This window comes from Penicillium angulare, assembly GCF_028827245.1.
Source record: "Penicillium angulare strain IBT 27051 chromosome Unknown utg000007l_segment0_segment0, whole genome shotgun sequence".
Taxonomy (NCBI): domain Eukaryota; kingdom Fungi; phylum Ascomycota; class Eurotiomycetes; order Eurotiales; family Aspergillaceae; genus Penicillium; species Penicillium angulare.
In genome coordinates, this window is record NW_026623166.1 from 1,931,658 (window position 1) to 1,954,319 (window position 22,662).

A 22,662-nucleotide genomic window follows, 5' to 3' on the forward strand; every position below is an offset into this window, starting at 1 on the left:
TAAAAAAACAAGATTTCCCAAACACCATTCCTCCACGTATCATACCATATATATGTGAACTGTTGAACAGGTGAGCCACCGGTGTAGAGTAAATGACTGAATTCGTGTATCGTAACTCCGCATGCCCTATATGATATAGATTAAATACATTAAATAAGATTTACCAGAAGAAAGAATAAACAAAGATCAGGATCGTCGCGGCTGTCGCGACAGTATACTGGAGCTCGAACCAGGCAGCCTGGCCACCGAAAGCAATTTTCTTGCTCTTGGTGGTCGGGTGGGCTACTCCAGTCTTCGGGTCGCGAGTCAAGAGGTCCTCGCGATCTGGCATCGATGGGGGATTAATGGCATAAGAAACAGGCGTCCAAAGTGATGTACAGATGAAAAGGAAAGTCAGAGGAGGCCAGAATGCATGGGTAATCAAGCAGATGATAACACCCTTGACGCTGTGCTCTATCTTGAAGCAGCGGTAAGAGGAGATCACCACTGCTACCAAAGTGACATAAACGAATGCAAAGTGGAAGAGAGCCATATAGTTGAAAATGATGACGCGCAAGCGAACAAAGATGTTCTTTCGTGTCTTGGGGTCACGCTCGTTCAAAGTAGAGCCGAGGGAACCAGTCGGTTTGAAAGCCTGAGTTTGACCACCGAGCCACTTGGGAAGCATGAAGGCGCGGACAATGCAAAGGGCAATATAAGGAGACATCCATAACTGATAGCGAGAACCTCTCTGGCCAGTGTTGTAACCAGCGGGAATGAACAGCGCAAACTCGCAGAGTCGGTTAGACAGAGTAGCGGCGAAACAAGCCCAAATGAGCCAGTGAAGCTCATCCTGGTTAGCATAGGCCACGAGTTGCTTGCCCCACAAGAGAATGATGGGGATGGCAAACAGAGATGCAGTGAGAAGAAGAGTGTACAAGCTCAGAGTCGCATACAGGAATCCAGAAAATCGTTGAGCAACGGTCATGCGACGAACGGCATCACCCCAGAGACAGAATTTCAGCTTGAAAGCGGTATCCACAGTTCCAATGGCCCATCGAGTACGCTGCTTCAAGTGACCGCCGAAATCCTCGGGGACAGTACCAAATTGGAGAGGTTCGTGAATGTATGCAGTCTTCCAGCCTTTGCCAAGCATGAGAGTTGACGTAGCAACATCCTCAGCCAAGGAGCCAAGAGGGAAGTTGCCGATTTCATGCAAGGCCGTGCGACGAACCACATATCCGGAACCAGTGCACCAAGCAACGCCGAGGGCGTCCTTGATAGGCTCAATGACATGCACGAAAAAGTCGAGACTCTGGGCAAGGGGATCAGACGCAGGGGTATTGTAGAAGAGTTGCGGGGGACAAGCAAGGGCCATTCTGGGATCCACCAGTAAGTGGGGAAGAACGGCGCGAAGCCAATCTTGTTCGGGAATCTGAGTGAGATATTAGCATTTCGTCAAAATAAAAATTAAGAATACGAGGTTTCGCGACAAGGCTGTGGTAGCGGGCCATATGGGCCGGGGGGCCTTAGAGGTAATAGAGGGGGGTCGATGGGTCGCAAGATCAAGACTATTGATCCTGCAAACGTCAAAGGTAACTTCATCACTTACCATATCAGCATCCAGAGCAGCCATGAATTCGCCGGCACCTCCTGGTAGAGTGTGTACCTGGTCCAGACCATAGTTGAGGTTACCAGCCTTAAAGTGGTGGGGCTTCCCGGGGATCTTCTCGCGGGCCATGTAGAAAACATTGGGGTGAGCTGGAGTCAACTCGTTGATTGCTTCCTCAAGCGTGGCAGATCTGGCATCGTCCAGGACAATGACTCGGAATGAGTCGGTCGGGTAATCCTGATTCAGGGCGCCACGAACGGTATCCAGAACGACTTCATCCTCCTCACCGCAGCAGGTGACAAAAACATCCACGGTCGGACAATCATTTCCGGTCAGTCGGAGCTTAGCACGTCCTCGCTTCTTCAATGCCAGCATTGTCCAGCAATTGTGCATGAGAGAAGGAATGGCGACCGTGATTTCAATGGCGACGAAGACCCAGGCACCGGCGTAGCTGACGCCGGAGGCATTCTGAGCCTGAATAATACAGTAGATACGAAGACCGAGATAAAACAGATAGATGGAGGTATTGGCGAAAGTGAGGAACGGGGTCAAGAAGAACACCCAACGCTTCCATCCTTTCCATGTCTCAGCGTCATCACGGTCGCTGAGCCGGGCGATCGACGCGGATCCAGCTTGCACCCATTCCTTGGCGTATCCAGGCGATGCGGAGGAATTGACCAGAGGAGCGACGAGACTTTGAGAGCTTTGTTGAACGGGAGTGTTTTGATACTGTTGATTGCAATGGGCGCACGTTAGTTATCGAGGATACAATATGCGACCGACCCTGGACCCCACAAAGGGAATTGGAATTAAGATTGCACATACCAAAGTTGGGGAAGCCGAGCGAGACTCCCATGGGGAGTTCGTCGGCCATCCCTCAGGCACATCTGAGTTCCTCGGAGTAGCTTGAAGCCATGGAGAACTATACTCTGGAGGACTGTAACGGGGGCTTTGGGTTTGGGTCAAGCCCGGTCTGTACGGCACGACGGGCCTGGGAGCAGGAACATCGTTGAAATGAAAGTCGAAGTTGCTTGGACTAACAGGAGGGTTATGCACACCCTGGTAGCCATGGTTAGCTTCCAGAGTGGCTAATTCCTCTGCTTCTTCCTGGCCATAATAACGAGGGTCGTTATACCCATTCATGGTGATTGGGGGGGAAGCCGATCGGAAGGCGCCGAGACCTATAAAGAATGCGCTAAGAAGATCGGAGGGGAAGATTCGATGAGATATGCCAGAATGTCGGGGCAGTAGTGAGACAAAGCCAGTTTTAAAAAACGAGTGTGGTCAGCCCCTCTTTAGAATTGGGAGGTAGGAGAAAAAGCAATGGGCAATAAGAGAATTGAGGAGGATGAAAGAGGAGAGGATGGGGAGAAAAGAGAGAGAGACAGAGAGATGGCCGGGAAGGTGAAGCGGTGGTTCGCGCAGATCTAGGATTTAATGGTAATTAATTTTACTACTATACATCAATGTACATATAATTCATCAAGACCAAAAGCGTTAGATTGGTATTAAAAAGATTTAATTCGAGGATCAGATGTGACTCTAGACCAGTATCACCCCCTAATGTCCGCTTTCATCCGCTTTCGTCATGATTGTCGATTGAATCGATCGAAAATCCTGGATGAATGGGTCGACAGGGTTTGACCAGAGACATTAACAGAATTTTCATTACTTAGTGTACGTACAGTGGTTGTCCACTCTTTTGCCTCTGCTCCACTTGTTGTCTCTGATCTCTTTTTCTAATTTCTATTTTTACTCAGGCACCGGCCAATCCTTTGCATCCTTACTATTAGGAGATCCGTGGTTGTCTCCCGCGGGTATTGTGTTAGCCCCTGCACCAGAGAATCAGAAAATCAGAAAATCAGAGCATAAAATAGTTAGAAGATAAGGAATCACAGAAGATAGATTAAATATAATCTAATAATAATCAAATCATCCTTTTAAACCTAAATCGCTAAGATCATCGTTGCCCAGCCACAAAGCACACGATAGCTCGCACTACTGTAGTGACAAGCTCCTATCATATCCGCATCCGGGTATCACCAACGCAGGGGGCAACAGCGTGGCTTGGATCATCAAGACCCACAGCAAATCGAATTTTTGAGCGATTCCTGACTTGATTGGACTGTACCACCTGGTCTCTTATCACAACATTTTGTATCAGCCATTACCACTCGATCCACACCTGGTAAAGACCCCGTTTTAGTCTTTTGTACCTGCCGCTAAACTCCAACCGTCCGCGTTTCCCTTTATTCTCTAACATTGACTCGCTCTTCTCCGCGGTTCTTCTTTTTTTCCTCTTCTTTGTGCGCGCGATCGTCTTATCTCCTTCACCACCAACATACACACAGTCATGGCCTTGACATTCCTAGTAAACACATTACTCCTAGCCATCCCACTTGGAGGCTCCGTCGGTACTCTGGTGGGCATCGATGCTCATCGCGCGGCGACCGGCCAAAAGGGACTATTCGCCGGTGACAGCGACTCTAATGGTGGCACCGGCAGTTCAGGAGGTTCAGGAGGTTCAGACAGCACAGGCGGCGGATCAGGAAGCAACAACACCATATCAGATAACCATACGAAAAATTCGCAATACTGTCAATCCTCCTATGGTATCACTCCGCCCACCCAAGGCGAACAATTCACGCGTAAGTACTCCATACCGACACCACTCCGGGGTCCCAATTTTCGTTCCCCAGATCGTTCGGTTCATTTCGTCGCATTGTCCACCTCCCCCCGCGACAGCGACGATCACCGCTCACCGATCACTGATCGCTGAATAACCCGCTGATCATCTTGCAACAGTCAATCCCAACCAATGGGGTGTTACAGATACCACATCAGGCTGGCTGTGTATGAACGTAAGAGCCCTGTTTCAACTCCGTTTCAGTCCCCTCGCCGAGTCCCCCACTAATTCATCCATCTCAATGTCTCTAGGTCACAACTTTCAACAATGAAACCTATGCGACAAAAACTACCACACCCGACTGGTCGGTAACCTGGCAATTCGATCCAGGTCCGCAGACCCAGCCTGTCCACGCTTTCCCCAATATCCAAGTCGAAGATGTCCTCCCCATCGTCCTAAACGGAGTGGATTCCATCGACTTCGACCTCGCCTACACCTACGGCGTAGGCAAAACTGTCGCCACCACAATGGACGAATCAGCCCTTACCGCCCAATCCCTCCAAGCCAACGTCGCCGTGGATATGTTCTTTGATAGCGATAAGGAAACATCCCAGAACAGTACTGCCGCAAGCCTCGAGGTCATGGTCTGGTTTGCGCGGTTTGGCGCCTCTTCAGATCCAATTGGTTACCCCCGACGTCGTCACCAACCGCACGGTCGGTGGTACAAACTTGTAAGTGGATGGTCTATGTCATCTTTGGACTGTTTTTCGTCTCTAATGATGTTTTTTCTCTCTAGTGAACTGTACAAGGGCCCGCGCACTTCAGGTTCATCCCTTTACACCTTGACATGGGTTGCGACAGAGAATACAGCCTCTTTCAACGGCGATCTCTATCCTCTCATCAAAGATCTGTATTCTATGTCTGGTTCCCATTACCCTAACGACACCGATTACATGGGAATCTTCCAATTCGGATCTGAGGCATACTCGTCCGACTCCAACGTCACATTTGCCGTTTCGGAATTGTCGATCGATATCAGCAAGTCATAAGTTTTTCAGCGAGTGTATAAATACTTTTTTTATCTAATTTTGCATTATGTATCATGATTGAAATGTTATCTCTTGAGCAGTAAATCAAGCTCAGTCTTAACATTTACCTTGCTGTTTCCTACATACCCATACATATAACAACCACAATACAGCTTGTCTTCCAAAAATACTCACTCCTGCTTCACTCAAAGTTTACTGTAAACTACACATACATGAACCTCGTGATTTATCTTTCAAGATCTGTGGCCTCTCTACAACTTCAAGGTATTAACAGACACTACGTCTCAGCAACATCTTGCGAAGCTTGTTCAACCACATAGGCTAAACCATTGAAGCCTACAGAGACATGAGAATGTGTCAAGAAACACCGGCGTCTTGGAATCCAGATTGAGCTTTTCCATTGACCTTGATAGAATTGTAATTTGGATTGTTTTGGCCAGAAATAAGAATTCTATTATTAAACACCGCTGGCCCACAAAGAACCATCAAAGATGTTAATCACGTCCAACAATCCATCTTTAATTTGAATAAACTCTAGTGGATCACAAGAACCAGTCTCAAATAGTTAATTCACGTTAAGTATTAGATCTCAAGTAGTCGCAAGCCACATCGATATCTAAAGCCAACTAGGCCGATTTGATAGTAGTGCTGCCCACTAGAGAGGTCTGTGCAGAACTCTCCAACCCCACATGAGGTTCAGCTGGAAATGTAAAACTGCGATACTATCACGACCTCCACGAGATCGTCTGTTTCTGGATGGGCCTTGGGAATGGTCTTTCATCGTTCATAATATCATATCTTCTTTACGTCTGGAACGTGCTCAATGCCCGTTAACTCGATATCTTCCAAGGTTCGCGCGAACCATTTTTAACTACCCGAAGCGGTCCGTCCCATTTCGAATTTCCACACTTTAAATAAACTTGAAATGCATAGTTTGTGATACAACTTAAAGCATTTTTAGCAACAGTTAGGTAGAGTAACCACCCAATGCTATGAAATTCAGCGCAGCGTAAAGGTTATTCCTCATCGACAATACCTAGCAATTGCCCATGGGTGTTAGTATTGCCCAACTTCGTCTTTCACGACAATACTAGCTTGTAAAAGAGGCTCACTATAGATTTCTTGAATCACCGTCACGGTCATTTGAAGCCGCGACTGTGGGTCCATAATCTCGATCGCCGTTCACCTCGCCACCTTCCAGCACAATGAACCCATACCCCACACCTTCTCTTCTTCAATGTAGTTTCTCACCCAACATTCATGATCAAAAATTCATGAATCGTAAGTAAATCTTTAGTCTCCGCTCGTAGTCGAGGGTTGTGGAAATCTTTTAGTGGCTTTCATTCTGGAGTGCTGTACAATGTGTCTTAGGTACCGAGCTACACATGAGGGGCAAGGGCGCTATGCATAGCTATCCACTTTTCAGCTCGAGGTGTCCCGGGCTGGCGCGATAGTTCCGAAGTCGACTGGTTAGCAAAGTCACAGCGGGATGATCTAAGGGTCATTTGTCGTCATAGTTGTCGTCATAAATATGGATGTTACATTATTATGCATTCTCGTATATGCATTATAACAAGATTAGGATACTTCTCCCTCGTCTACAGCAATTGATCAGCGGTGCACGATAGACTTTCGTCAGGATATTATCCACCTCAATTCTTTGTACAGGGGGCGGACGAAAGGTAACTTGGGAATTCATTATTACGATGCACATCGGGGAAATATCTTTACTAATTTCATCTATTAAGGGTGCACTGTAATCCCAAAGTGGAAGAGTAAGTGTTTATTTATCGTGATCTACTACTGTTTAGTACATAACTAACCACCCTTTAGGTTAATCAAGGCGTATCATGATTTTAGTCCTGAGGAATCGCCTGTGTGGCATAAGGTTACACGCGACGATAAGAAGGGCTATGCTTCGTAAGTGCCGGAGTCCGTTTACATAGGTTACTATCTAGGCCAGCAACTGGTACTACACTATGCAACAGGGCTTTGACTTATGAAACTATTGAGAAAATCAGGGATTTCGACCACCAGTTTATTCAAGTCGAGCTGGTGGGATGAAAATTTAGGAATAGCACTTGAGGTCATATTGCCGAGTTTCTGGTGTGGAAGTTCCTTGCTTTGCTATAATATTATTTCGCATACACAGATCTACGAGACAATGATATTGAGTAACGCACAAGTACTTGCGACAAGAAGATTTCCTGACAATATTAATATCCTTTTCGATTTGGAATGCTTTCAATGTTGCTCTACAAGCTATACCTGCTTGGTGTTGACATCAGAAGGGAGTTCAGTTGTCATATGCACACAATCACGGCTTCCAAGGACAACGTTGATATCGGCCAATATTTTGGAATACGAGACAAGAAATTATCGTCATGATATTAAGTAGATCTCAGTAGATTCTTTCCGCTTAAGCAACATTCGGTAGCTAACAATAGTCTTGTTATATTTATATCGAGCGAACCCTTTATCTTCTTAACAATGGAAACATGATCGGGTTTTACTTTCTTCTGTTTATAGCGACAATTGAATACATGAGGCTTCTTTGTCATAACCTTTGAATCCATTGTAAGAGCCTCGAAATGTTCATCGTATAAGCCCCGGTATGAGGTGCTATAATTGGCACAACTTCTTTTAGCTTGAAAGAGACTTTGAGATTCCTCGAACTACAATAGATTATTGCCCGAATAAATTATCTCATTGTTCCATTTCTTTCAGCTTCTAATTGTAGTCGCTTTCATCCATCCATAAATATGTATCATATATGTACTCGAAAGTCTGATCGAAGCTTAAATAAAGCAGGTCTTTTCTACTAAATCTCAATTCTTTTCCACACTTAAATTCCTTCTCTTATATTCTCTATGTATCAGACAATACTCTCAACATCCCGACAAAACCACCAAATTTAGTTCAAATCAACTTTCATCTGACCAAAATGGCAGGTGATGACGGAGTTCCTCCAGGTGGAAAAAGGCGAGCTGCATCTCCAGCCGATGGGCCCCCTGCAAAGCGAAAAGCTCCTTCTCCTGCTGCTGCTCCTGTTGCTGCTCCTGTTGCTGCTCCTGTTGCTGCTGTAGGAAATATTAAGTATATCACCGGTGATTTGAACGATATCCCCGGCCCCCTCAAATCAAGACATGTCAGCAAATTTACAATTGAGTATTTAGACATGGATGTCGAAGACAGGGTCTCAGGTCTATCCCATTGTATCCTCAGACTGACTTTCCAGATTCCACTGAGACAAGCAACTTCATGGGCACCTGCGGGTACCAAGGGCGTAATCTTAGACCATGATATGGTCCGAGGCGGCGTCATTGGTAAATTCGTCCTAAACAACTTTAGTATGAAAACCTTCCAATACGAAGTTGCGCATCACAATGCCAAAAAGGTAGTCGAGGTCCCAGTTCGACGACGTAAGACGAGCAAGTGTTCCAACAAGATACAGTATCGAACAGTGGGTGACTTTTTGCGTGTTCTGGAGAGTGCAGAGATGCTTCCGTTTACATATCAGAAAATAAAAATTCGACAAGCTAATGGTGAACTTGTGGATTTCTCTGTTGGATGCAGGGATTTTAAGTAAGTTTTTGCTCAATTTTCTCCTTCTTGTCTTTACCTACAAGATATTTCTTGGAAAATATAGATACTAACCCATCAGCAGCTCACAGTTCATCTATCACTTGAATAGAGCTCAAGTTCTTAATACCACGAAAGCAGGAGTTCCAAATCCGATTTATGATTCTTTTAATTGGGCATACCTTGAGGGAGGGGAAGCACTCAAACCAGTTAACCATGCTGGATGGACCAGTGATTATGCGCATGTGAATATCGCTGAAATCAATTACACGCCCTATCGTAAGTTGCCTTTACTTCTTCTATGGTTAGAGAATCCACCGCTAACTAAATGCTAACTCAAAACAGGTCCTGCCCTTGTTGGGGACACACTGGCAAGAGCTAAAGTTGAACATCGCAAAGCAGTAGATGCAGCACAAGGTTAATGGACCTCCTAATTGACAGCTTCGGATTTTTCACGTTCAGTGACTTACCGTTGTTTTCACTTGCCGTTTTTTTCGCTTTTGCCTTCGTATCATGGACTAATATTTGATCCGCATTCAATTTCATTTATTTTGTCTCGAATATACATTGATAAGTTGGAGTCTGGAATAGAATACTGACCTCATTCAGCTGCTATTTGACACTAGTAGAGCCTTGAAGCCTCGGGGGGACTTCCTCTTTGAGCTAGTCAAATAGACTCACATATAAATTGTTATTTAGTATTCGCATATATCTGTCCTGCTCTTCTTAATTGTAGCTTAATTATATTATCTTAAGTTGAAGACTTGAAAGGATATTCCTTTACTCGTGCATATCCTCGAAAAAACATGGTCAGATAACATGATACTGCGGCACTTGGATTCATACATTCTTCTTTATAAAAACGTGTGGCTTGATATTTGAACGAAAGCTAGGCTTTTGTGGTATTTCATAAGGTTCTGATTGATTATCTATACATCCGGCAAGGAGGAGGGAGAGCGCAAGGCTGATTCGGCAGCACTTCCTCACTGATAGTTTTAGCTGCTCACTACCATCCAAAGAGCCATGTCCAGAATGCAGATGGACTAATATGGCAAGGCTCCGGAGCCCACTCGTAGAAGTAGCCAATTCATATCTCGCACTAAAACTGCGCGGTCATTAATTTATAATTAAACCTTAATTGAACCAATCGAACACTGTGGGTTCTCGTAATGGTTACTGTATGCGTACTCCCAGGCTGTAGGGCCAAATTTAGATCGACTTGTCGACTTGGGGCATTTAAAAACGAAAGTTAGACCAAGGATCTGGATAAGCAATCAGATTATATTTAAATTGTTTACAGTACAGTACAAAGAAAATGCATTGCTTTGATCTTATCCTACTCTCGCTCCTTCCATTGAGCGCTCGAGTTGTTGCGTACGGGTATAACCACGAGTTTTGCCATCCTGGTAAGCTGATTCTATACACATCCATAACACTGGTACTAACTCAAGGGGCTTTCAGAATGGTCGTATTGTCAATCCAACGTCGATTGTTGTGAAAACCTTCTTTGTCTGCCTGGTGTCTACTCTCCGAAGATGGGGATGTGTATACGGCCTACTTGATTTCCCGAGCGGCGAAAGCTCCAAGGCGGCCCGGCACTTCTAATTGAAACGCTTCAGCAACTTCCTTATCCCCGTGAACAAAGACTGGCCGTAATTGATCATTTTGTTTTAACACAGACAATCCCCACGCAAACAATGTCTTTCACATCATCTGATTGGCATTTACTTCGCTTATTTTCTATTTGTTCTCAGTTAACCTTTCAAGTTTATAGTGTCACGGTGGTTCTTATCTCATCGCATCATGATTGGCTAGATCGCATATTTATCCGAATAGAGTCATAGTGGGTCCTCAACGGACTCGTATTAAAAGTAGATGACAAGCGCCATGATTGAACTCTTGTTACCCCGAGAATTTCTTCCCAGCATTCATATCTCACTAAAAGCTTCCAGACATCATGGCAGCCCCTCTGGATGAAATTGATTTATTCAAAGGGTGGCCGGCCACCAAAATTCTTCCCATCGACCATCTCAAAACCGCCGTTGCTAAAAAATTATCAGACAAATCAATTTTGGACGAAGCTTTTGGATATGGGCCCAACGAAGGCCATTTCCCGTTGAGAGAAAATATTGCCAAATGGTTAACCGACCATTATTCTCCTCCGGGGTCCATTCAGGCTGATCAAATCTGCATCACTGGTGGTGCTAGCCAAAATCTCGCGAGCATCTTGCAGGCCTACAGTGATCCCGTATACACGGAGGCCGTTTGGCTCGTGGAGCCATGTTATCATTTAGTTTTTCGGGTCTTTGAAGATGCGGGATTCTATAACCGACTTAAGTCAGTACCAGAGGACGAAAGTTGCATGGATGTTGAAGCACTCGAAAGGTCTCTAGAGGCATCACGGCTTGCTAGTGGCGAGTCAGATGTAACCCAACAAAAGGTATGTCAATATCTGTTATCTTACGAAGACCCATTCTCATAATGAAAACTTTTACAGTCTACAAAGTCTTCTCGGCCCTCCAGAAAAACTTATAAACACATTATCTACTGCATTCCTAGTTTTTCGAATCCATCTGGAAAGACTATGAGTCGATCGCGTCGCGAAGCTTTGATTCGGGTAGCACGCAAATATGATGCTCTGATTATCTGTGACGATGTTTATGATTTTCTCTGTTGGCCCGTAGAGCCCACTAACAATCCTGTCTCAAATGCGCCACTACGTCTGGTTGATATTGAGCAAACACTCGACAACGGGCCAACAGACAGTTTTGGAAATGTGGTTAGCAATGGTTCTTTTAGTAAGCTTATCGGACCGGGCTGTCGAATCGGGTGGGCTCAGGGAACAGAGAGCTTTATCTTCGGTCTCTCTGAGACGTAAGTATCAATACCACGTGTCTTTAGTGACTACATAATAACTGACCGGAATTCCCAGGGGTCAAACTCGATCTGGTGGTGCACCATCTCATCTCATGTCAACATTCATAGACGACTTTCTAGACACTGGCTTTTTACAGCAGTACATTGAGACGGTACTCATCCGGGAATGCTCCAGGCGATATTCAGTGATGGTTTCTGCCATAAGCAAATATCTTGATTGTCTTGATATCTCATTTTCACCTGACACTGACCACAATCCAATAGTGGGGGGCTATTATATCTGGTTGAAGCTTCCATCCCCATTGCTTTCAAAGCAAGTTTGCGCAAGGGCGCTAGAATCTCAAAATTTGGTACTGGGATGCAGTAGTCTCTTTGTTGTTCCCGGAAGTTGTTCTCCGATGGGAGATTTGAGTCGACGAGTGAGACTATGTTTCATGTGGGAAGATGAAGACAAACTGGTTGAAGGTATCAAAAGACTAAGGGCTGTTCTTGATGAATTAATAGACGAAACTAAATGATATACAAGAATGGAAAGTAAATTTGAACCCTATAATTAGTGTTTGAATCTTTTCATAGCTGTACCTAATCACATATGCCGCGTATATGTACGTTGGCAACTCGATCCATATGAATTCACATATCAACCCTGTTACAACCCTTCTAATACTTGCACAGAATTAATTAACCTTAACGATTTTAATATACCGGTAAATACCCTGCTTCATCCAGTGCTCTAAAAAAGAAGGTGCTATCATCTTTTGTGGGAGGGGAGATCTAAGTATTGTACATTTGTAGAAAGAGAGTGGAGAATGAATACGCAGCAGGAAGCTAAAGAGCAAATGGAAAGTTTTTTTCTCTCCTTTTTTATCTCATCACCTTGCCGAAGTCAGTTCTACTCCGGTCGCTCTGGTTGCAAGTTCATTGTCATAATCTGCTGCAGCATTATCATTTTCGTCGTCATCCTTGAGTCCAAATTCAGTGGCCAGTTCTTTGCGGAGAGGCACTTCTTTTATGGCCAAAGTCAGTGGTATTGCGATGACCGTAAAAGCAATCAATATCTGCCAGGCTTGTTTGAATCCTGCAGTGTAGATTTCGATAAGCTCATTCTTTGTTGTACGATCACTGTCAAAAGCCTTCATAAAGGAAGCGGTCGCATACTCGTACGCGCCTCCGTGCTTGAGTAGTTCACGGACTTCTGGGTTGCTTATTTTGTGGAGCAAAGAATCAATCTTCGAGTTGAAAACGGCGGAGGGAGTGGCCGCACCCCAAATAGAGCCAAAGCTACGGACAAATACCCAGCTTGCTATAGTAATTGCAACGTCTAACTCCGGTAATAGCGCTTGTACCGTAGGAAGCGTTGCTGTTAAGGCTAATCCACCTCTAACGCCGCAAATCACTTGAAAGACAACCCATACTCCTGTAGAAGATTTCGCATCTAAGATTATTAAATAGCCGGAACCGATAGATAGCAGAGTATAGCTAACCACTATTATCGGCTTATAGCAGCCATATATAGCTATAACTAGGCCTCCAACAATTCCAGCCGATATCAAGGGAATAACAATAGTAAGTAGATCAACTCTAGGTTTAAGAGGGCTAGCCTCAAGAAGAACTTAGAAGTACACAGGCAGGAAATAACTCAGCTAATTTATTTTGATACTATAGAGGAATATAAGAATATATAATAGTATAGAAGTACTATTACTATATAGATGTATCGGTATGGTCAGCTCTAGTATATAAAACTTCTGGTGGATAAAGAAAGTAACTATACTAGCAACACCAATAAGTAGTAAAGAAAGGATATACTATAAGTCCTAAGTATAGGTTATACCACCCTAGGTCAAGACGATTAGGACAGCAAGATATCGAGCAGATGACCCATCAGCAATCATCTCCAACTTGACTAAAATTATTTTGTTTGTCTTGATTTCATGCCCTTCTCGTAATATTGAGTGGAAAGAAACCCAAAATAATATGAGATTTTCTTTACAGAATTTGCTCCTGGGAGCATCAGCACGTTCCCAGCAATCATTCCACGAGCCTCATCAATATGAGCCGGGCCCTAGATTCCATGACATAGCTTGTTTCGGATGGAAGACCCCTCTAAGCTCCTAGGAGCTTGTCTCGGGTTGGTGCTTGTATATCAACGGCGATATAAATTTGAACAGAACTTTCCCCTTAGGCAACTTCCAAAACTTGCTTGTTGTACTTATAGAAACTTATGGCCTGTGTTGAGTCAAATTCGGGGTTTAGTTGAAATGGCTTAGTGTGAGAGCTGAAAGAACATGACCGGTGCTTTATAGCAGAAATTATTCATGTTGAAGTTAATGTAGATGTGATGGATAAAACAAAGTAACTTGTACGCTACAAGATTCACCCTCTATAGATACTCGACTCGCTGAGCCATTGGGAAGGGGTGAAATTCGGTTGGTTTGATTTGCTGTGGATTTCGCTCCACCTGAACTGAGGCGTCTTGAAATGCAGTGGAATTATCAATATAAAAATTCCAGCGAAACGAGAGAAACTATATTGTTCAAACTTCCAAAGACAGTCGAGTCTGTTTACTGGCTTCCGTGTCAAAACCTTCTTTCATTCGAACCACGAAGGATCGGTCTCCCAGAATCAAGTCCAATCACCTAGGGTCAAATATTACTCCCATGATCAGCGGGGCTGTTCCCAGGAGGCGGAGGAATACTTCCTTGGAGTATGAATTTACCCAGGATCGTAATCCAAGCTCCCAGGAGTCCCAACAATTTCTCATGTATCCTCATTTAAAGAGACCTCTTTTCCCACTCAATTTATCGTGGCTTTTTTTCCCACATGGCCGAGCATTACTATACATAAGTATTTCGCAATTAAACTTGGTACATAGGCGCTAGATAAGAATAGTGATGGCGTTCCTCAAATTACCTGTTGAAATATATATTCTAGTAGAGGCCAATCTCAATGGTTCAAAAGATATTCTTTCAGTAGTATATATAAGTTATTAGCTCCGTCCAATTTATCTACGTCTACTTAATGACTTAAACGTAGATATTCAATATAGTTTAGCCCTTTTTTAGGCTATCGAGTAGAGTAGTTTAAATCTTATCTAGTAACTATTGCTATATCCTCGAATAAAGGTTAACTTACCTAACAAGAATGATTAAATACTAGTATTCTATGCTATTAGATATAGCTATATTTAATCTCTCTGTATACTTTTAACTAATAATAGAGTAGATATTAATTGGTATAATAAGACAAATATAAGTCTAGTTAGTCTAGCTGTAGCCCTTAGTTCTACAAATAAGGTTAGGCTTCTTTATATATCTAGGGTAGATATTGATATCTAAGATTAAGAGGAGTAAACCCCTTTATACTATATAGTACGATTTAGATACTACCGAGTTATTAGAGTTTTATTATTATATAGTATTAATATTATAAACTCCAAGGACTATTTTAGGGATATACCACTATATTATACTACCTGAAATAGATATATTTTAGTTACTCGAGAGCTGCTTAAGAGGCTAATACTATATTTATATAGTATAAATAAGAAAGACGAAACTCCTTTATATCTTGCTACTTAATTTGGCTACTATCTAATTATATTAGTACTACTATTATACAATAGAACATTAGCTAATATAAAGAATCATAATAAAGATACTACCCTGTACGAAGCTGCTAGTTTAGGTCACACTTTAGCGGTCTATAAACTACTCCGGTATAAGACTACCTCTATTAATAAAGAAAATAGCACTGGAGCTAAACCTCTACACCTTATAATACTTTATTACTATCTCAGTATTATATAGCTACTTCTAAACAAAAGATCTAGATATAATCTACATTGATTTCCATCTCAAGGATAGAAACTTCTTAGGTATTCTTTCCTAGTAAGTCAAGTTTTGTAACGGTTACTAAGTTGTTAGGCTAGAGACCTATAACTAAGTAAGGATATCGGATAGTAGAGATCAAATAGAACAGTTAATATACAGAACTGATTCTTGTAGGACAAGAATTGTAGCTATTATTTATATGTTTTAATATTGCTAGAGCTTACTAGGGCTTAGGGTAGTTATATATTAGTAGATATATTATAGTAGATTTGTCTATAGAGTAACTATAAATCGTATCTAAATTATATCTAAAGGGATTTAAGAATCCTGTAATAATTTATTCTCTCCTTTTAATAATAGTTAACTCGATTATCTATATAACTTATATTTATTTAGGTAATTTATATCTAGTTGTATTATATTAAATAAAGACTCTAGGACTAATACTATCTTAGGTATCTTTATATATAAATATAAATAAAATAATATAGGTTCTTTAATATCTTTGAGATAAGAGTTTCTCTCTTATCTTTTTAACTCTTATCTTTTTCCTTTTCTTAGCTCTTAATTCTTGACTCTCTATCTTCTTACTCTCTGTTTTTATTTTTATTTCTTTTTAATATATCTAGGGCTGTTACTTTAGGTATTTTTAGTGATCCTCCTTACTGTGGAGGTTATTGTATAACTAGAGGTAAAGGTTAGGCTAGAGGTGGAGGTAATGGAGATAATAGAGATAATAGGAGTATTAGAGGTAATAGAGGTAATAGGGGTATTATAGGAAGTGTTACTAGTACTTCTACTAGCTTATATTCTCTTTGTGATTAAATTACTTACTCTTCCTTTATATTTTACGTTAGGTATGTCGCTGAGATAGCTCTTTATCCTCTTAAGGATACTATTCCTAAGATTAAATATAACTAGGACTATATAAACTTAATTTTTTATACTTTATATAAAGAATATAGTAAGAATTGCTTTTAGATAAGGTTTGTCTCTAAGTTATATTTAATTTAGTATTAATTTATCTTAGATACCTTATAGAATTTATAATAATTTATATTAGCTTTAGTTAATCCTTAACTAGGTATATAAAGTTTAAAGTAGTAGTACTACTATAGTAATTATTAGTAGTACTATACCTATCTAGAGTAAGGAAAGTAAGGCTATAGCTATAGGAGGGTATACTATATTTATTACTAAGTACTAAAAGAAGTTAAATATTAAGACTGGTTCACCTCCTGCTTAGCCTCTTTACTATCCTAATAATCTTTTATACCTATAGATTAGTAATACTAGTTTTACTCTCTAGTAGAGTAGTATTTAATCCTTTTTTATAGAGATTATAGTAGGATATTAGTATAATATAACTCTAGTTATAATAATAATTATTATTAATATTAAAATACTTATATGTAATGGTTACTAAGTTATTAGGCTAGAGACCTATAACCAAGTAAGGATATCAGATAGTAGAGATCAAATAGAATAATTAATATATAGAACTGATTCTTGCTGGATAAGAATTGTAGCTATTATTTATATATTTTAATATTAGTAGAGCTTACTAGGACTTAGGATAGTTATATATTAGTAGGTATATTATAGTAGATTTATCTATAGAGTAACTATAAATTATATTTGAATTATATCTAAAGGGATTTAGGAATCCTATAATAATTTATCCTTCCTTTTTAAGAATAGTTAACTTAACTATTTATATAACTTATATTTAATTAAGTAATTTATATCTAGTAGTATTATATTAAATAAAGATTCTAGGACTAATACTATTTTAGATATTGTCACGGGATTCCTGAATCCCTTCGGATACGATTCAGGTATGATTTATAGTTACTCTATAGGCGAATCTACTATAATATACCTATTAATATATAATTACTCTAAGTCCTAGTAAGCTCTAGTAATATTAAAATATATAAACAATAGCTATGATTCTTATCCTATAAGAATCAGTTCTATATATTAACTATTCTATTTGATCTCTACTATCTGATATCCTTGTCTAGTTATAGGTCTCTAGCCTAACAACTTAGTAACTATTATAGATATCTTTATATATAGATATAAATAAAGTAATATAGGTTTTTTAATATCTTTAAGATAAAAGCTTCTTTTTTATCTTTTAACTCTTATCTTTTTCTTTTTCTTAGCTCTTAATTCTTAACTCTCTATCTTCTTACTCTCTGCTTTTATCTTATTTCTTTTTAATATATCTAAGGCTACTACTTCTAATATTCTTAGTAATTCTCTTTATTGTAGTAGTTATTATATAACTAGAGATAAAGGTTAGACTAGAGGTAAAGATAATAGTAATAGTAATAGAGATAATAGGATTAATAAAAGTAATAGAAGTATTATTAATATTTCTTCTAGCTTATACTCTCTTTATAATTAAATTACTTACCCTTCCTTTATATTCTATATTAGATATATTATTAAAATAGCTCTTTATCCTCCTAAGAATATTATTCCTAAGATCTATTATAACTAGGATTATATAAACTTAATTACTTATACTTTATATAAAGAGTATAGTAAAAATTACTTTTAGGTAAGGTTCTTTTTTAAGTTATATTTAATTTAGTATTAATTTATCTTAGATATCTTATAAGATTTATAATAATTTATATTAGTTTTAATTAATCTTTAACTAAATATATAAAGTTTAAAGTAATAGTACTACTATAGTAGTTATTAGTAGTATTATATCTATCTAAGATAAAGAAAATAAAGCTATAGCTATAAAGAGATCTATTTATCTCCTAGTATCTTTTTAAAAGATAATCTTTATTTATCTTTCTAGTTATAAGCTTTATTTTAATTTATAGAATATAGACTAAGCTATAGGAGTATATACTATATTTATTATTAAGCGATAGAAGAAGTTAAATATTAAAACTAATTTATCTTCTATTTAGTCTTCTTACTATTCTAATAATCTTTTATATCTATAGATTAGTAATACTAGTTTTACTCTTTAATGAAATACTATTTAATATAAAGGGCTAAAGTATAATTTATGTTTAATTAAGCTAGGTCACGTACTGTATATAAAAAGCTTAAAGAGAGAATTACTAAGTAGATATTCTATATATTAGGTTGTTATAGTTATATATACTATATGATCTTATACTAAGTACTATAGTCCTTTTTATATATATTATAGTTGTATTTAGTTATCTTTAGGCTTGTAATAGAGTTGAAATAAGGCTAAATCATCTTTTAAAGATATTTAATATAGAGTAATCTTAAATATTATTAAGACTCTATTAGATCTATTCTATCTAATCTATCTATTTTACTAGGGCTTTATTATAGTATCCTTAACTAATTTTCTTATATCTTATATCTATTATCTCTTCTATTTTATATTTAAGTTCTTTATTAACTAGTATTAATAGGGGATATAAATTATCTATAATCTATAATAGAAATAGATCTAAAGTAATAGATCTAATTAGCTTTATATAGAATATTAGATAGATATTAGTAGATATCTCTAATTATACTATATAAGATATAGAAATATCTAAAACTTAATATTAGATATATAGCTAGTCTAGCTTCTTTAATTATTATTATATATATATATTCTATAAATTTAACTATATCTAGTTATCTTTCTTATAGATTAGTATAGCCTATTATTACTTATTTAATTACTTTTCTTATAGAGTTTATATAGAAGTAATTATAGTTTAGGCCTAATTAGTAGTTTCTTATAGTTAATTTATAAATATTTTATCTATAATTCCTAGTTATATATAGGTTTTATAGGATTCCTTTATCTCTTCTATCTTAATAGGGTTAATATAGTAATTATATATAAAGAAGAAGAGGGATAGTCCTATTATACTAGTATTATAGTTATTAATTATTATAGTAATAATAAGAAGTAATATATCTTAATTATTTTATATATAGGTTATAAATATATATAAGATCTATTTAACTTCTTGGTTTATATATTCTATAATACTATCAGATTATAGATAGAAAATAGTTAATAGTTAATATTAAATTAATAGCTTTTTATATACTATTTATTAGAATATACCTATAAATTAGGACCTATAGTTACTTATAACTACTTATAATAGTTTATAGTATATATAAAAATAAATAAAGAATATATTTATTACTCTCTTAGTAGTTATCTCTACTATACTTATAAGAATTATATTCTTTATAAGTTAGTCTATAATTATTATTAAATTTATTATACCTATATATACTATTAGGGGTAGTTCTATAATAAAATCTATAGATAATTCTATCTATATTTACTATAGAATTAGTAGTAGTTTTAGTAGTCTATACTTTATATTATACTATATAGTACTATAACTATAAACTATATAGTTTTATAAGAAGTATTATATATCTCTTACTACTTTTAGCTAAAAGAACCTCTATAAAAGTATTATATAGATAGTATCTTAACTAAGATATACTATAATATAAGAATTATAGATCTTCTATATAATCTCTATATATAATATCTTATTATCTAGGATCTATATCTACTATCTAAAGTAAAATAATCTTTATTTATCTAGATAGTACTCTAATAGACTTATTTTTATATTTACTTTAGTAATAATTTATTAGTTTCCCTTTTCTAAGGCTTTATATATCTTTTAATACTCTAGATTAGTAGATCTTATATTCTTCTATTCTTATTATAGTATAGGCTTATTAAATAAGAATATTTCTTTTTTAAAGTTAATTCCCTTTACTACTAGTAGATTAGGTTATCCTATCTTAATCTATATCTTTTTTAGTAGGGTTTAGAACCAATTTAATAGCCTTTTATCTATAATATACTATAGGGTATCTTAGCTTTACTATAAAAGTATATTAGGTCTTATAATAAGCTTCTTAAGATAATACTTTAGTTTATAATTAAACTCTATAAGGATATTTATCTATCTTATTTATTATTTATTTAGATATTATATTTTACTAAAGTATTATAGGTTTTTATAGTCTATTATAATAGTAAATCAAAGTACTATCTTTAACTTTAGTCTCTACTTTTAGAAAATATATATAATTACTAGTAGCTCTTTATTATAAATCTTATAATTTAACTCTATTAGTAATAGTTTCTAGAAGAGATAGATATATAGATATAGCTATTTATCTAATTTATATTATAATAAGATAGCTCCTATAGCCTATCCTAATATATCTATCTTAATAATAGTTTTTTTATTCTCTTTGAAATATACTAGAATCAGGATATTAATAAAAAGGCTCTTTAATTCTTTAAATACTTATTAGTAGTTATTATTCTATATAAATTAGATATCTTTTCTTATTAATTTTATTAAGAGTACTAAGAGATTAATAAATTAGAGTATAAATAAATAATAAAAGTTAGTAAATCTAAGGAAGCTTTATATATCTTATATTAATTTTAGTACTTCCTATTTTTAGATAGCTATAATCTTCTTTAGATTAATATAGATTTCTTTATCTACTTATATAATAAACCTTAGATATTTTATAGAATCTTACTTAAACTCTAATTTCCTAATATTATACTATAGATCTACTTCCTATAGTTTCTATAGTACTTATTTTACTTTCTATTAATAATCTTCTAGTAATCTATTACTATATATAATAATATTATCTATATATATAGATATAAAATTATTAAAATACTCTTATAGGATCCTATTAATATATCTCTAGAAAGTTATTAATATATTAGTTAATCTAAATAGAGTAATATTCTACTTATATAGATTATATTATATCTAAAATACTATTTTCTATTCTTCTTTTAGTTAGATATAAATCTTATAGAAAGTAATAATAATATCTAACTTAGAAAACCATCTAGTCTATCTTATATTCCTTAGTATCTCTTTAATTAATAATAATAGTTAATAATCCTTTATTATTAATCTATTTAATTTATAGTAATTAATATAGAATTATACTTCTTTACTTAGCTTTCTTATTAGTAGGACTAGGATTATAGTAAGTAATTTACTTACTTAGATAAAGCTCTTTCTAAGAAGATCTATTAATATTTTCTATAGATATAGGAACTTTTCTTTATTTATATTATAGAGAGAACTATATAGAGATAGTTTCTTAATATTATTATAGTTTTATTTTAGGATAATTTTATAGTTAATTCCTAGTTAATTTAGAAGTAATTTATTAATTAACTACTAGCTAAAGATATCTAACTATTATTAATAATATCTTAGTAGTTTATCCTTAGGATTATTCTATTTCTTTAAATATAGTACTTTCTTAATATTATCTATTATAACTTTACTAATTTATAGTTAATTTAGCTACTTCTCTTTATAAATAAAGTTATATAGTAATTAGACTATTAACTTCTTAATCTATATTCTTTTTATATTAATTAGTCTAATTATATAGTCTATATAGTTCTAGTATTTTATTTACTCTTTATTTCTTATAAATATATTAATATACTTTTTCTTTATTAAGTATTAGCTATTAATATCTTATAACTAAGGATCTCCTAATATTATACTATCCTCCTACTAAAAAATAATATATATAAATATTTATCTTTACTAATAGCTATAAATATCTAGGTTAAAATATATAATCTAAGTAATTTAGCTTTAATTTAGGATTATCTTATCTAGGATCTATATAGATATCCTAATATATAGAAGATTAAATAACTAAACTAATATTTTATTTATAGTTATATAATAATAGTATCTATTATTAACTAGGGTTTATATAAATTAGATTTTATTTACTCTAGTATTAACTAGAAATAGTAGTATTTCCTATTTAATAGCTTTTTAATTTCTTTTTATTTTTATTTATAACTTAGAATTAGAATTACTCTTTTCCTAAATCCTTATTTAAAGAGAGTTTATTCTTAGAAGCTAATATACTTAACTTATAGTTAGTTATATATCTAGCTTTCTTATCTTTAATCCTATAGGAATATCTCTCTCTTAGTCCTTAGTACTATATAGCTAATAAGAAATACTTTATAATAAAATAGTCTTATTTACTATAATAAAGATATCTTTCTTTATCTTATTATCTCTTTATCTCTTTATAATT

At 36.3% G+C, this 22,662-nt stretch overlaps 5 protein-coding genes across 5 annotated transcripts; 3 read left to right on the top strand and 2 right to left on the bottom strand.

The window, feature by feature from the left end:
- Positions 1 to 160: 160 nt before the first annotated feature.
- N7478_010001 (glycosyltransferase family 2 protein) lies at positions 161 to 2,734 on the bottom strand (the record flags this gene model as incomplete). The annotated part of the gene is made up of 3 exons (XM_056926215.1): positions 161 to 1,414; positions 1,592 to 2,320; positions 2,417 to 2,734. The coding sequence occupies 3 exons, from the start codon at positions 2,732 to 2,734 to the stop codon at positions 161 to 163; spliced, it is 2,301 nt and encodes a 766-aa protein (XP_056775585.1).
- A 1,210-nt stretch (positions 2,735 to 3,944) lies between these two features.
- On the top strand, positions 3,945 to 5,266 carry N7478_010002 (glycoside hydrolase family 12 protein; the record flags this gene model as incomplete). Its single annotated transcript, XM_056926216.1, has 4 exons — positions 3,945 to 4,239; positions 4,397 to 4,452; positions 4,529 to 4,938; positions 5,014 to 5,266. 4 exons carry the CDS (start codon positions 3,945 to 3,947, stop codon positions 5,264 to 5,266), a joined length of 1,014 nt encoding a protein of 337 aa, XP_056775586.1.
- Positions 5,267 to 8,210: 2,944 nt separating this feature from the next.
- On the top strand, positions 8,211 to 9,270 carry N7478_010003 (uncharacterized protein; the record flags this gene model as incomplete). The annotated part of the gene is made up of 3 exons (XM_056926217.1): positions 8,211 to 8,851; positions 8,934 to 9,127; positions 9,194 to 9,270. The coding sequence occupies 3 exons, from the start codon at positions 8,211 to 8,213 to the stop codon at positions 9,268 to 9,270; spliced, it is 912 nt and encodes a 303-aa protein (XP_056775587.1).
- A 1,535-nt stretch (positions 9,271 to 10,805) lies between these two features.
- Positions 10,806 to 11,726, top strand: N7478_010004 (Pyridoxal phosphate-dependent transferase major region subdomain 1; the record flags this gene model as incomplete). Its single annotated transcript, XM_056926218.1, has 2 exons — positions 10,806 to 11,288; positions 11,346 to 11,726. 2 exons carry the CDS (start codon positions 10,806 to 10,808, stop codon positions 11,724 to 11,726), a joined length of 864 nt encoding a protein of 287 aa, XP_056775588.1.
- Positions 11,727 to 12,597: 871 nt separating this feature from the next.
- N7478_010005 (major facilitator superfamily protein) lies at positions 12,598 to 12,864 on the bottom strand (the record flags this gene model as incomplete). Its single annotated transcript, XM_056926219.1, has 1 exon — positions 12,598 to 12,864. The coding sequence occupies one exon, from the start codon at positions 12,862 to 12,864 to the stop codon at positions 12,598 to 12,600; it is 267 nt and encodes an 88-aa protein (XP_056775589.1).
- Positions 12,865 to 22,662: the final 9,798 nt, after the last annotated feature.